At 37.3% G+C, this 13,864-nt stretch overlaps 1 protein-coding gene across 1 annotated transcript in view; it reads right to left on the bottom strand.

Annotated features, from left to right (window-relative positions):
- Nucleotides 1-6,213: 6,213 nt before the first annotated feature.
- Nucleotides 6,214-13,864, bottom strand: part of CDH2 (cadherin 2) — a 190,930-nt gene continuing 183,279 nt past the window's right edge. The window contains exon 16 of the mRNA XM_036885966.2: nt 6,214-7,627. Within this exon, the coding sequence (XP_036741861.1) occupies nt 7,421-7,627 (207 nt within the window). The 3' untranslated portion in view covers nt 6,214-7,420. The remainder of the gene's footprint in view (nt 7,628-13,864) is intronic.

The raw sequence follows: 13,864 nt of genomic DNA, 5'->3' as shown, positions 1-13,864 counted from the left end.
CTGGGCTGGAATCTCGGCTCCGCCACTCACTCGCCGAGCGTCAGCAGGCAAGCCCTGTAACGTCTCAAGAAACTGGGGAAAATGAAAGCCATCTTACATACCTGAATACGTATTTCAGACTCAAAAACTCTGATGCTGTGCTTTATCATTTTCCCCAAAAGGTGTGGGTGTGAAGTTTTCACACAACCATAGTGCCACGCCACAAGGCTGGGGCTCACTCAGTACCTTGATGGGGCTTCTTATCTCAGAATTGCTAAATTGTGGGGAAAATGATAAATCTACAAGAAGCGATGAAATAGGCAATTACTGCAAGACTGAATGACCTAATATACCAAGGGAACAGAATAGTATTGTTGCACATAGAGGGAACTCAGTATTGTTAAGACTCTCGCGTGTTGTTGAATTGTGTGTGTGTGTGAACAGGTTACCGGCGAGCTTTAGTTCAATACAGTCTGTGAGGACATGCTTTCTCCAAATACAAAAGAAGTCAACTTCAATTGATAATGCTAATATGGGGCCTGGGGAGATAGGGCATTAATTCAGTTTGCATTACCGTGAGGTAGCAGGGATCCCAAAGTGGCGATAGGACCTAAGTACAGAAGGTGAAGAAACCCGGGGCAGGGAGAAGTTTCTTTCAGTCTGTAGTTACTGATACTTTGATTTATACTTAACAATGGGGACAGAGTGAGAACAGGAAGATAAGAAGAATGTCCAGTGAAACAAGAAAAACATTATGAAAATCAGTCTCCCCAATTCAAGGATCCCCCCAAACATGGAAATTGTTTAAAATTAAAACAAACTACATAAGAAAATATCCTTATCCAATGCAGTCGTATTTCTCCTCTGCCCCTCACAATAAATGTCTTCACCACATGCAATCCAAAACCTTATTAGAAAAAGCAGCAAAGCCTAAAATTGCACTAGGCAAACTGTTTCCTAAAAAGTAGACACTAAAAAAAATTAACTATCACTGATAAATGCATATGTATTCATGTACAAGATAAAGGTCAACATTCTTGAAGCTGAGGTTTCTGCTTCATAGTATGTTAGCTGTAGAGGAAGATAAAGAACAGATTACTGTAGGAGCTGACTGACATCTGTTTAGTAACTGAGTTCACCATGCATTCCTGAACATATCAACACTTTTAAGAATTATTCTTGAGGTCAACATGATCAAACTTTAAAAAGCCAAATAAACAAACCCAATATATTCAACATATATTGGTTTAGGTAACAGAATACCTCAAAAATATCTGCCCACCATCATTTTCTGCTTCATAAATATGTTTCTGGTGGAGGCCTGCTCCCTCCACCCTACCCCCCATTAAGAGTAGGCACTTAAAATAATCAGTATCAAAATTCTTATGTGGACTGATGTTTTGTTAAAACACATTATAAAGAATAAATATATTCTCAAATGTTACAAATAGCACAATCCCTCATTGTAAGGGAATCCGAATTACTTACATCTACAATAATCTCCTTTTCGCTGCTGCAGAATCCTCTCTTTTTCCACCTACTGAACTCTTAACTAAACTGGCTAACAAAATGAAAAAAATGGTGATATACGAGTTTTTATTACAAACCTTACAGAAGCCCTAATAATCAATCAAAAAGAAATATCTATAGTAAGATTGAATTTGCTGCATCCAGAAAAACAGAGAATTGGCTTTTCTGCACTCCTCCTCCAAAAGCCTTCTTAAGAGGGGTGGGGTCAATCAACAGATATTTTTCCAGGAGGGGTTTTTGTTTGTTGGATTGTTTTGTTGAGCATATGGTAGTACTACAACTGTCAGGTATTTTGTACTGCATGATCTCACTATCATCTCATATGAGTCAAAAAAAAGAGTTCAATATAGTATGAATTTCTTAGGTCTTCATTCCCTTTGAATATGAAAATGATACTTTTATTCTCCTAGTGAGGAAAAACCACAGTGGATTTTATAAGAACAACTGTAAAGTTCCAAAGCAAAAATGAGAGGGGCAAGAAACCTGGCTTTTAATGCCTTTTCTTGCTTTTCACACCATCGAGGTCAATTCACATGCTAACAGCCTGGAGACACCTGCAGAGCAGGGATCGGCCTGACTCTCCAACGTGCCCAGCTCACTGAGGTCACGTCTACAAAGACAGGATTGGAAGCTCCTGGTTACAGAAACCAAATCACTATCAAGACTGATGCTCTGGCCTATTCTCTGTTACAGTGCCTGTCTGAAAATGGCAGTGAAATAAAAACTTTAAATCTCTATACTGTTTTACAAAGACGTAAAAATCAAAATTTTTCAGAAGTCATTAACAATAGAGAAATGAACCAAGTTATACCAGGCAAATGCTAAAACCACAGAAAAAGGAAGACAAGTATGGCTGTGTGGACATTAACATCAAAATGGAATTCAGAGCCAGAAAACACTGAAAGTTGCCAAGCAAGCTATTTCCCACTGATAAAAGCTACCACTTTAACTACAGGATAGAACAGTTTTAATAGTGTGGCCAGGAAACACACACATCCAAAATGCTAGTGGGAAATCTTAGTAAACCTGTGCCAGGAACTGATCAACCCAAATTAAGTAAAATACTAGGATTCTGAAAAATACAAGTAATAGGTTTAGAAAAATGTATGCCCTATAATCAAGTGCATAAATATCCTGTAAAACTAGTTCTTTTAACAAAACAGTAGATATTTTTAACTGCTGTGTTCAAGAAAAAGAAAAAATGTGTATGATCAACATTACCATTATCTATACAGAAAATAAACATTACCATTATCTATACAGAAATAAGTATTAATCTTGGAAAGAGGAAAAAATCTGTCATTACTTGCAGACATGATTATGTGTCAGGAAAATCATCTAAAAGCTATTAGAACTAAAACAAGAGTAAAGTAAGAGTTAGAAACAAGATAAATAAATAATGATGGATAAATATCCAACACAGCAAAATAATTACTTGAAAAAATGCTGCAAAATGTAATTCCACTCATAATAGCAATGGAAATTATAAAAGTGTAATAAAGTGAGAAGTTTAATGAAACTCCATAGAGGTGTATATATGAACTGGAAATTGAGAGAGATGTTATAGTATTGGATGAGATAACTGATGAAACTATTAACTTTTCACAACTCAAGAAAATTTCCAGTGAAGTTTATTACAGAATTCAACAAAATACTTCTAAAATTTCTGTACAACAGAAAAAATGGAGAAGAATATAGAAAATTTGATTAGAAGAACAGTATGGGGAGTGGCTTGTCAGAATTGACAGTCTAGTATTGTGCAGGAATTATGTAAAAGATCAATACAACAGTAAAAATGCTGTAGAAACAAACATGCACTTATATGGGAATTGTGTTTATAGATGGCATTTCACATGATTGGGTTAAGGCTGGACTTTTTAACAAGTGGAGTTTGGAAAACAGACCATGTATCGAGATGTTTTTCAAGTTAGATTTCTCTCTCATACAAAGTAATTTCTAGGTGAATTAAAGAGCTAAGTAAATCCTAAACAATAAAAAACAGGAAACAATAAAGGATAATTTTATAATTTAGAGGTGGGAAGACCTTCTCAAAAATCTAGTTGGAAATACTGCAGAGCAATCATGTAAAACGAACATCTCAAGTAAGACAAAACACCACAAATTTACAAGGTCAGGAAAAAACCCAGCATGTAATATTAGGGAAAAAAGTGCATTATGAGTTCTTAACAATTAATTGAAAAAGCCAAGTAATTCAATAGGGAAATGAAAATAGACAATTCAAAGAAACACAATTCGCTAATACATAGAAGAAAAAAAATAATCAACCGACTCATGAGTAACCAGAAGTCATAACTGGCATGATGTATCTTCTGTTGACAACCATATTGACAAGACCTAAACATGTAACTGCCAAGATTGCTAAGGATAAGGGTCTACAGATTTTTATTGAATGTTGGTGGAGTGTCAACTGGTGTAGTTTTTATTGGGGCACTTTGAGCCACATCTCATTAAAATTTAAAATGTACATATTTATCAAGGAAATCCATTTCAAAGAGGCTCTGTATATGTTTTTTATTGGCAATGTTGCAGAAGACATCCACATCACTAGGAATACCCCAGGAAAACATGTTTCTGGATAGGGCCCATAAACCACGTTCATAAACATAGTTTTCAAGGTTTATTATATCATATGGTTATGGTCATTTCACAGAGTGCTTGAAACTAGTATTTGGCCTGACTCAAAGGCTACCTACCAAAGAAAAAAGAAGGCCTTGGTTAGATGGTCTTACATTTTGTGGTTAACATTTTGAGCTACATAAAAATCCTTTTGCCAAAGGAGGAAATTACTGGCTTTTACAAAACTTCATCTTCTTTTAGCTAAAAGTCTCTTTGAAGTAATGTTAAAACATTTATATTTTTGGCCATATTTAATTCACTTCTCTCCACATTCTTTAATTCAGCAATTTCATCTCCAAACATCTCAGAGAAATACTCCTATGCAGAAACAAGTGCAAGGATGTTAATTCTAGAATTAATTATAGTAGTGAAAAAGTTGGAAACAACAAATTACTTAGGAAATGATTAACTATGTATCCATCTTAAGGAATACTGTGTAGTAATTAAAAATGATATAGATATATATATGTATACTAACCTGAAAAAAATTTCCAGGACACATGATTAATGAAAAAAACAAATTATAGAAAATATGCAATATAAAATTGCACTTTTATGAAAATAAAATAAAATCTTTATGGAAATGTGTGCATAAAAATGCTTATTAGAGAAGACTAGGAATCACACATCTAAGACTTCAAAGTTCTTCCTGTAACAGGGTACGGGGCTTCCACTTTGTTTCTTGTGGGTTTTTTGTAAGTGTTTTCATGAAGGAAAGAGAGTCAGATATTACTTCTGCAAATGGGGCAAGTTTTGAAATATATTAATGTTAATATTCACTGATGGCATATATAGAGTGCTTATTATTAATGCTTAAAGTTAACATATTACCAGTTATAGTCTGTGATTATACATCAACAATAAGAAAATAATTGGAAGAGTGTCTGTTTACCTATATGGTGCAAATTTAGGTGTTGCAATGGTTGAATTTAAATAGACAGTTTAGTTTTCATTTGCATGCACAGCAGCCTAGAAGTGCAGTCTAAGAATCTATTTTAGTAAAGACTATTCCAATTATCAAATTTAGCAAGTTTCATTATGGAAATTCCCAGAGGCAAGCTCTGGCATTTAATGATAAGAAAATGAACAAGGAAGTATTGCTTACAGAATGAATCAATAGAAAAGTAAGTTTCCCTAATATAAAATAATCTTTATATTAAGCAAAAACACATGGAATTAATTAGAGGTATATTGTATAAATGTTCTTCAAGCTCTACAGTATAAGAATATAAGGTGTGATAATGATCATGAAGCAAAAAGAAAAACAGTGAGAATTCCTTCAAGCCTTTTAAAATTCACTTATGAATCATGAACAATTTTACAAAATTCAGCAAGATCGTCTCCCTTTTCTTGTCTTCTCTGACTATATCAGGCTAATACTGTATTGTATATACTTGAAATTTGCTAAGAAAGTGGATCGCATATGGTCTCGCCAGACACAAAGGTAACTGTTGGAGGTAATGAATGCATTACTTGATTGTGGAAAACATTTCATAATGTTTACATATATGAAACCAGCATGTTGTACACCTCAAATACTTTCAACCTTACTCACCAATCATACCTCAGTGCAGCTGGAAAGAAACGGTAGCCACCGAATGGAAGTCAGGTCAGACCCAAGCATTATTCCACTGAGTACAGCAAACACCGACCCCCGCGGATGACCGGGGAATCCCAGGGCCATCCTGTCACTTGCCACTGACGTTCTCAGGTTGTGTTAATGGTAAAGGCCCGTTGGGAGCTGGCATAACCATAAGCCCGGGCTGAAAGGCACAAGTGCGGAAGAGGCCTGAAGACTCACAACAGTTCCCGGAAGTTACGGACGTGACCTGCGCGCCACCTTCGGCACGTCTTCCTGCGCCTTTGACATCTTTCTCCCGGATGATGAGAAGCTCCGCAGTGACGCCCCGTTGCTCGGGGGCCGCAGGGGCCGTGCTACGGGCCTCAGTGGTCAGTACTGAAGCACAAATACGTATTTTCATACTGTTCTCAACGAAACTCCAGTACTCGGGATTTCTACAACATTCAGAGGGGCTCAAGTAGAAAAGAGAAAGTTCAAGCCAGTCACCAGATCCAAAATTAGCATTTTATTCAGAACGCTGGGGTCAGAGGTGTATCATTTATATTCTGGTACACAATACAGAGGCAAAGCTGTTGTTGGAAGTCTCTCCAGTTTAAAAGCTTTTTTTTTTTCATTTTCTTTTTTTAAAAAACACACAGTAGTGCCATCAGCATCAGGCCACCCTATTCTTTCCTTTGCCGCCTTCTTTTTTTTTTTTTTTTTTGGTACAAATTATGTAAAACATTTGTGCTAAGAACTTTTCTCCCTCCCCAAACAAAAAGAAAATAAAAAATTAAAAAAAAATTAAAAAATTAAAAATTGAGTATTCTAACTACAGCTCAACAATTGAATCAAATGTCACTTTGTTTTGTAAATACTTTATCCATAACGAAAGATATAAACATGCAAAAAACCTGAATCCATAGTCCAAATAATACATACACATGTTCTGAAGTTTCTGCACTTCTCCATAGACTATGCCAATAAAACATTATGTACACATACCATTTTTACAGTGAAGTGGAAAAAATACAGTAAATAAAAAAAGTATACATGAATTAAGACCAAAATGTGTCTAACATTCTAGTTTATGAAAAAATTCAATTTTGCTACAAATTGGTGATATGAAAACTCCCTTTATTTGCAACCAGCTGCATACATTTTAAGATTTTAGTGAAAAAAAAAACCCATAAAACAAAAGAAACTAAAGTCTAAAACTAGAAGTCATGTACATTTTCCAACCTCATGGTCTCATCCCCCAAGATAATAAAATTGCTCCATGAGTTTTTTTTGTTCAACTCTGTATTTTAATAAAAGCAAATGCAATGTAACAAAAGCATGTTGAAGCATGTTGGTTTAACTTACTGCTCCCACCACAAAATATTTTGTCTTTTACTTATCGTTTCAGAAATCAGTACCATTAAAGCCTTAAACATAAAACTAATTCCAATCTGAAAAAGGTACAAAAAGGCACATAAAATCCCAGTGCTTCTGTACTGTAAAATTCAAGTGTAACTGAGCTCAGTGTTTCTCCAAACAGTATTGATCACTGATATTCCCTCTGAGCCCAGATTGGTTTGCAGCCTATACCAAAGCCTCCAGCAAGCTCTCCGCTAGTAGACTACAAAGTTAAAGCCTAGCTTCCAAATGCTTTTTGGGAATATCAGTTGACATTGTTTGTACTTGTCCAAAAAAACAAGTTCACCCTGCAGTTCAGTCATCACCTCCACCATACATGTCAGCGAGCTTCTTGAAGCGGGGTCCCCAGTCGTTCAGGTAGTCATAGTCCTGCTCACCACCACTACTGGAGGAATTTAGGGAGCTCAAGGACCCCGCTGTGGAGCCGCTGCCTTCATAGTCAAAGACTAGGAGGGAGTCATATGGCGGAGCTGTGGGATCATTGTCAGCAGCCTTAAGGCCCTACAATTTGGAAAGACAAGGAAAGAGTGAAGAGAGGGTTAGGAATCACAGATCCTAATGGGCCCACAGGATCCAATACTTGTTTGTACATTTCTACCTGCAGCCTACACTTTCAATCCATAGGGAAATGGGGCTATCACCACATTTGAAAGTTAGACAAAAAAGTAACTTATGTCTTTCTTCTGCAAGAAAGAACCTTAAGGAGTCCAGCTCGGTGAGGCCAAGACATACAATGGGAAGGGGGTTAAGTGGACAATGTGTCTGATAGTGGCAGACATGAAAGGTTAACTGCTTGAAGCTGCTAAGGGAGGATCTGAAATGGAGTGGACTAAGGCATGTGTGTAACAGGACATAGGTAAGACCAGTTGTAATTATTGGTAAAATAAGTAACATGAAATAATACAGAGGACTAGGAAATCATGTGATACATAGATCCTAAGCTGTCCAGAGACAAAGAATTTTGACACTGCCCAGGTTAAACAGGAATTATATATGTAATATATAAGGGAAGGACATACAAGTGAGTGCCCTGTAGTCCTGTCTCTGCAAGCAAACAGTCTAGCATAAGAGGCATCACTATAGAATGAAAGAAATGACAAGTGACAGAACTATGAAATCTAGGCAAAATCATCAGGATGCTGGAAAAAAATTCAGACTAGCACTGAGAGCTAGGAGTTCAGGGAAGAAGTGGCATTGCAATGGACCTAAATTTGGAAGGCTATCAAAGAAGGAAGACAGGCCAGATGTGATTACAATACAAGGAAAGTTACTGGTTAAATCATTTATGTTCTTAACAGAAAATAAGCGGCTAAATTAATTGATAAATTGTGATCAGGTATTATTTTTTAAGAATAGAGTGACTTCTAACTCTCACAGGCCCGAGAAAAGTCAGGATCCAGTATCTATACATAGTAAAAAATGTTGTGTGTTGGTGGGGAACCTGCCCGTTTAAAACAACATGTACACATATGGCTCTTAAAAGGGTTTGAAGAATGAGAACCAATGAAATTATTATCTATAAACTTAACTCTTGCAAGTAAAATGCTTGTAAAGGTATAATTTATGTACTTGCAGCTAATTCATAATTATGCTCCACAAAACTGAAGGATTTAATGCTGTAGGTCCTTTGGGCATTTTCTCTAATCTCTCCTCAGTTCTACTCTCCAAGACATACCAGCATTAGTCTCCAAACAAGCAATTCTTTTCCTCCACGACTCTGTTTTTTGAACGCTGGGAGGTTTAAGGTAGACCTTCTCCAAGATGTCATGGACTGTCCTACATGTATTCTATTAGTATATATATGTGGGTGTATTTTTTATCAGTATGTGTTCATCTATTTATTCTTCAAGTTTATAGAGGAGAAGGACGGAAAAAGATCATGAACATCACAAAGCAAGAATCAGTGTGTGTTGTGGTTAAGACATCAGACTCAGGGTTGTCACCTCATTTCTACGTGGTATTAGCTGTGGAACCTTGGCTAAATTCTAGAAGCTGCATTTCCTCATCTGCAACTGTAATAAGATTAGCATGAGAAATAATAAAACCCAAGGGGTCACCACAGTGTCTGGCACATGTTAGAGTTCAATGAATATTAGTTTTCTAAAAAAGATAACTTTTAAGTTCACTGAAAATTTTCCTGCTTTGTAATTTTTAAAAAGAAAAGTAAATGTGAGACATAATATTTTATGACACAAAAATGGCAACTGCTTGACTTCAGTCAAAAACAAAAGAGAAAAGTACACACTACCAATTTTTAATCCCCAAGTCTCTCTCACCAACAATCCTAACCATCTAATTAAACACCATTTTTTCTCAAGTGAGGTTTGGGTTATACTATTTATAACCCAGAAAAGCCTATGTGAAATAAAACAAGTCTTCAGCAAATGACTTAAGTATATAAAAGTAAGTAACTTTAGATAGGATTTTATTTATCATATTTATAGCATAATCTACAAGGCAGTTCTGCTAAGACTGAGAACCAGACTGCTACTTCTCAAAGTCCACAATTCCATTCTGTGGTAGAGCATGTTACTGTGCTCAGTGATTTGCTCTCCCTTCCCTGCAGGTGGATTACACACCCCCATTACCCCAAGAGCCCCTCTGGAGCTGGAGTTTACTTCTCACACCCACTGTCAGGCTTTGCTTGGGACTGGCTTTGGCCAATAAAACATGAGCAGCACCTCTCCTTTAAGAGGAGTCACTGACAGCTCTACCTGACGCATTTCTACGGACTCCTTTTCACCCTCCCCACTTTCAGAAGGGCCTGTTCCGGTGGGAATTTTCCTTCTGCCTGGATCCTGAGATGCAGAAGGCTCAGGAAGGCAGCTAGTACTGGCCCACAGCTAACACATAACCTGAGCAAGAAGTAAGCCTTTGTTACTGTAAGCCAACCACACTTTGCAGTTGTTAGTTACTGTAGCCTTAGCTAGAAAAAGCTGAAGACTGCACCTTCATTTATTTTGCTTGTATTTATTCAATTCAAGCCATACTGTTGAGTATGTATATGATGCTGTATATTTTTGCTTATAATTACAATAGTGGTGGAACACAGGTATTAATTAATAAGTGAGGTCCAATGCCTGTCCTCCTGAAGTTTATATTCAAATGGCAGCATTTGCCCCTCTTTCTTTTTCCCTACAAAATCTAGCAACTGCAGATTTAAGAAATATGTGATTCCTTTACTTTAGCACTGTCTAACTTGGGTCTACGAAAGAGCTGAAGGAAATCAATAAAAATTATGAAAAATCCTGATCAGGACAATGGGCTTCTGTAGACAAATCCATTTCACCTGCTATCTGAAAGTAGAGCATTGCTTTGAATCCCTTGGTAAGCCAAGAAAACAAAGAAGCAATAACCATTAATTTACATTAAACATTTTGGAGCATTCCTAGGCCTCCAAAATCACCTCTCTTAGCTTTCCTGATACCTTAGGACACGTCTTGCTAACAGAGTAAGTGGAGATACAGTGCAGATGCTCCCAGACACAGCTCAGAGCTTTGCTGGCTGGATGTTGGGATGCAGGGCAGTCCTGGGAGGCAGCCTGGAGGCCACTGTGGCCGCTTGGGGTGTGCGCTGCCTCTATAAAGGCTTGCTGCAAAACAAACTTCTGAATTCGATTTTTTTTTCACTTTTTGCCTTTTTTGGTGAAAGTGAAAATCCTCTTCGGATTTCTTTAGGTCAGCAACAGGTGCTGATGTAGGTGTTCCATGAAGGTAAAGTGGCATGGCTGGAACATTCGAAAAGCAGGGAATACCTGTATTAAGTTTTCATTATGACCTTCAGTGACTTGCAGCAGAGACAGGTGCTTCAGACACTAGGAAATAGTTCAGTTTTATCGAGAGTTCAAGATCTGCCTCCCCAGGAAATGTGAAACAAGAGTCAGTGGCCAAGGTCACTGTGGTCAGGTCATCTGCTTTACCGCAGTTCAAATTTTAAGTAGAAGAACATGCAGAAGCCTGCCCAATCTTTAGGCTGTCAGCACCAAACTGGAAATATGAAAAGGTTACGACTAAAATCAGCTCTAAAGAGCCAATGGCAGAGTGTTAAGTGCGTCTTCGGTAGAGAGGAGCACAGTGGCCTGTCTGCTTTGACTTAGAAATAATTGTGGGCTGCTGTCGCATCTTCACTGGCATGTAAAGGGACCCGAGGCTCTTCATGAAATGCTTAAGCCACCTAATGCAATTAATTACAATAAATAAAACACTGATGATAATCTAGCCCTGTGCTCACTATTGAGATTCTCAAAAATACTCATTTCTTTTAATTTTTTAGCTCCTATCTTAGTTTTCTGATCATGCTCTTAGTTTTTGAATCTGTTTTCTTTCTTTTTAAAAATGAGGTTAAGACCATAAAATCCATTAAAGATCCCCAGGTGCTGCTACTGCATGGCACACTTTCTCAGGTTTTAATAATTACAGAAGGGCAAAGCCACTGACCTTCCCAAGAATTCTTAGGCAAGCCATCCTTCTGGGCTGAAGGTTAAGTACTCTAAGTACCTTTCACTTGGACAGCACTGATCTTCATCTGAGAATAAAATAGGATTCTTGGATGAGGCATTATATAAATTCTGGGTACTATCTTGGTAATTCTAAAAAGATTGTAGTCAAGTCCTGAGAAAATGACAGTGAGAAGCCTGAACCGGAGTGAATGTGCAATGGAAATCAAGGGGCCACATAACCTCGGTCCTCCCTCATGGGGTTCCTCTGTGCTCAGGTGCGGACAGCATTTCACGTGGTAGGTGATGCACTGTCATCAAATTTACAAAATAATTGCATGCATTTCTCTTTCTCCACCTAAGTTTGACTAAACAAGTATGCGCTTGTTTCACATTTCCTGGGGAGGCAGATCTTGAACACTGGATAAAACTGAGCTATTTCCTAGTGTTTGAGGCACCTCTATAAAATGAAAAGCATGTGGCTCGGGCTGAGCTCCTGCGGAGCTTGTATTTATAGACTTCTGATCCTATGCTTTATGGATGGAGACATTCTTTTATAGGGACTAAAAAGACCCAAATTCTTCAGTGAGGGAACACATCAGGGATATAAGAGGAGAGAGGTCCTATTGATTCTGGAAATTCTGTCCTCTATTGTCTCAACACCACTGCCTTGATTTAGGTCCTCATTATATCCTGCCTGGACCCCAGCAAATGCTGCGAACTGGTCTCCCTGTCCCCAGTACTATACCTGCGTCTTTCCTACAACTACTAATGGTTCCTCTCTGACATTATTTGAGGTCACTCCTCCATGAAAAACTCTTCTATTACCCTCTAGTACCTATAGCAGAGTTTCCCACATAAGGAAGGAGTTCCCCTGGGGGTATGCCCAGTGATTTTTGAGGTGCATGGGCACTTAAAAACAATTCTCTTATTTAAAAAAATTAAGTTAAAGATGTATTAAAAGTTTAAGTAATAGGAGAGATGTGCAGACATGGAAAAACCTAGAAGGCGCTACTCAAATGCCTAATGTCTGGATGACCTACAGGATAAGGTCAAAGCTCTTTAGAGAACTCAGTGAACCTGGACCGTTCACGCATCTTTTCTGTTTCAGCTACTCTCAACTCCAGCAACCGCACTGAATTTGTCACCAAATTATTTGCCCATCTCCCCCAAAACTTAAAAATGTCATGTTTTTATGGACCTCTGTTATTTACATGTTCATTTTCTGCTAGCTGAAATGTGATTTCTTTTATTTGAAATGTCTTCACTCACTTAAATTAATCTGATTAATATCCATCCATCGTTTAAAGCCCATTAAAAATGTCACTTCTGTGCATGGATTTTCTTCCCCTCAACCATGACTGAGAGTAATTGCCACGGTTTGTCTGGTCTCTTACTTTTATTGCCATGTTTCATTACATGAGATTGTGACATCCCTTTCTCCAAAGGCTGGCTGTATTCATTTCGTATCCTGCTGCCTAACGGTGTCTGACTATCTAGCTACTCTAGAAGGTGGCTTTGTACTGCTGTCCTCAGTTTAGTTTTTTTACCTCAGAATTTTCTTCATATTCATACCCACGCCTTTCAGAAGCAGCTATGATTTAGGCTTAAAATAACTGTGGACATGGAAGTATACCATGTTTATACATAGCAAAATTCTGTAACTTACTACCTTCAAAATTACTATGTCCCTTTGTAGGAATTTCATTTTACTTGAAGCAATTTTTTGGGAAGAAGAGGTTTTTATTTGTGTCATTTACAACTGGAGGGCAGTAGAAAGGTTTCACTTCTGGAAAGTAACTTGTAATAATAATTAACGTGATGCTGATAATAATTATGAAATTTTACTCTGTGACAGGCACTATTCCAAGCACTTTATATGCATTATCTCATTTAGTCCTCTATGCAATCTTAAAAGAAGCTTCTATTATTATCTTTGTTTTACATATAAGAAAACTGGAAATCTAAGCAGTTATAACCAAGGACCTTGACCTTATACAAGGTAACAACTGTCACATGAGGCAGCTGGATTTGAACTCAAACAAATGCTCAACTTCGCTGAGAGTGGATGAAGATATTTTAAAGAGGACAAATTACATTTAATTAGTAGGAGAAAAAAGGCAAAAGTTTTAAACTTCAGTGGTTTCAAGAAAGTTATTCTAGAAGGACCTTCTGTAAGTTTTTTAATGATATTAATCAAAAGTCAGTCTTTTAGCTGAAGTATGCCCTTGGTTTTTATACTTCTGAGATAAAGAAATACATAGGATTAGTGGTTATTGGAGGTATGCTTATATCTACTGGCA

The sequence above is a fragment of the Manis pentadactyla genome, chromosome 6 (genome assembly GCF_030020395.1).
Source record: "Manis pentadactyla isolate mManPen7 chromosome 6, mManPen7.hap1, whole genome shotgun sequence".
In the NCBI taxonomy this organism is placed as follows: domain Eukaryota; kingdom Metazoa; phylum Chordata; class Mammalia; order Pholidota; family Manidae; genus Manis; species Manis pentadactyla.
Note: the sequence above shows the minus strand (reverse complement) of the source record. Positions and strands in the feature narration are given on the sequence as shown.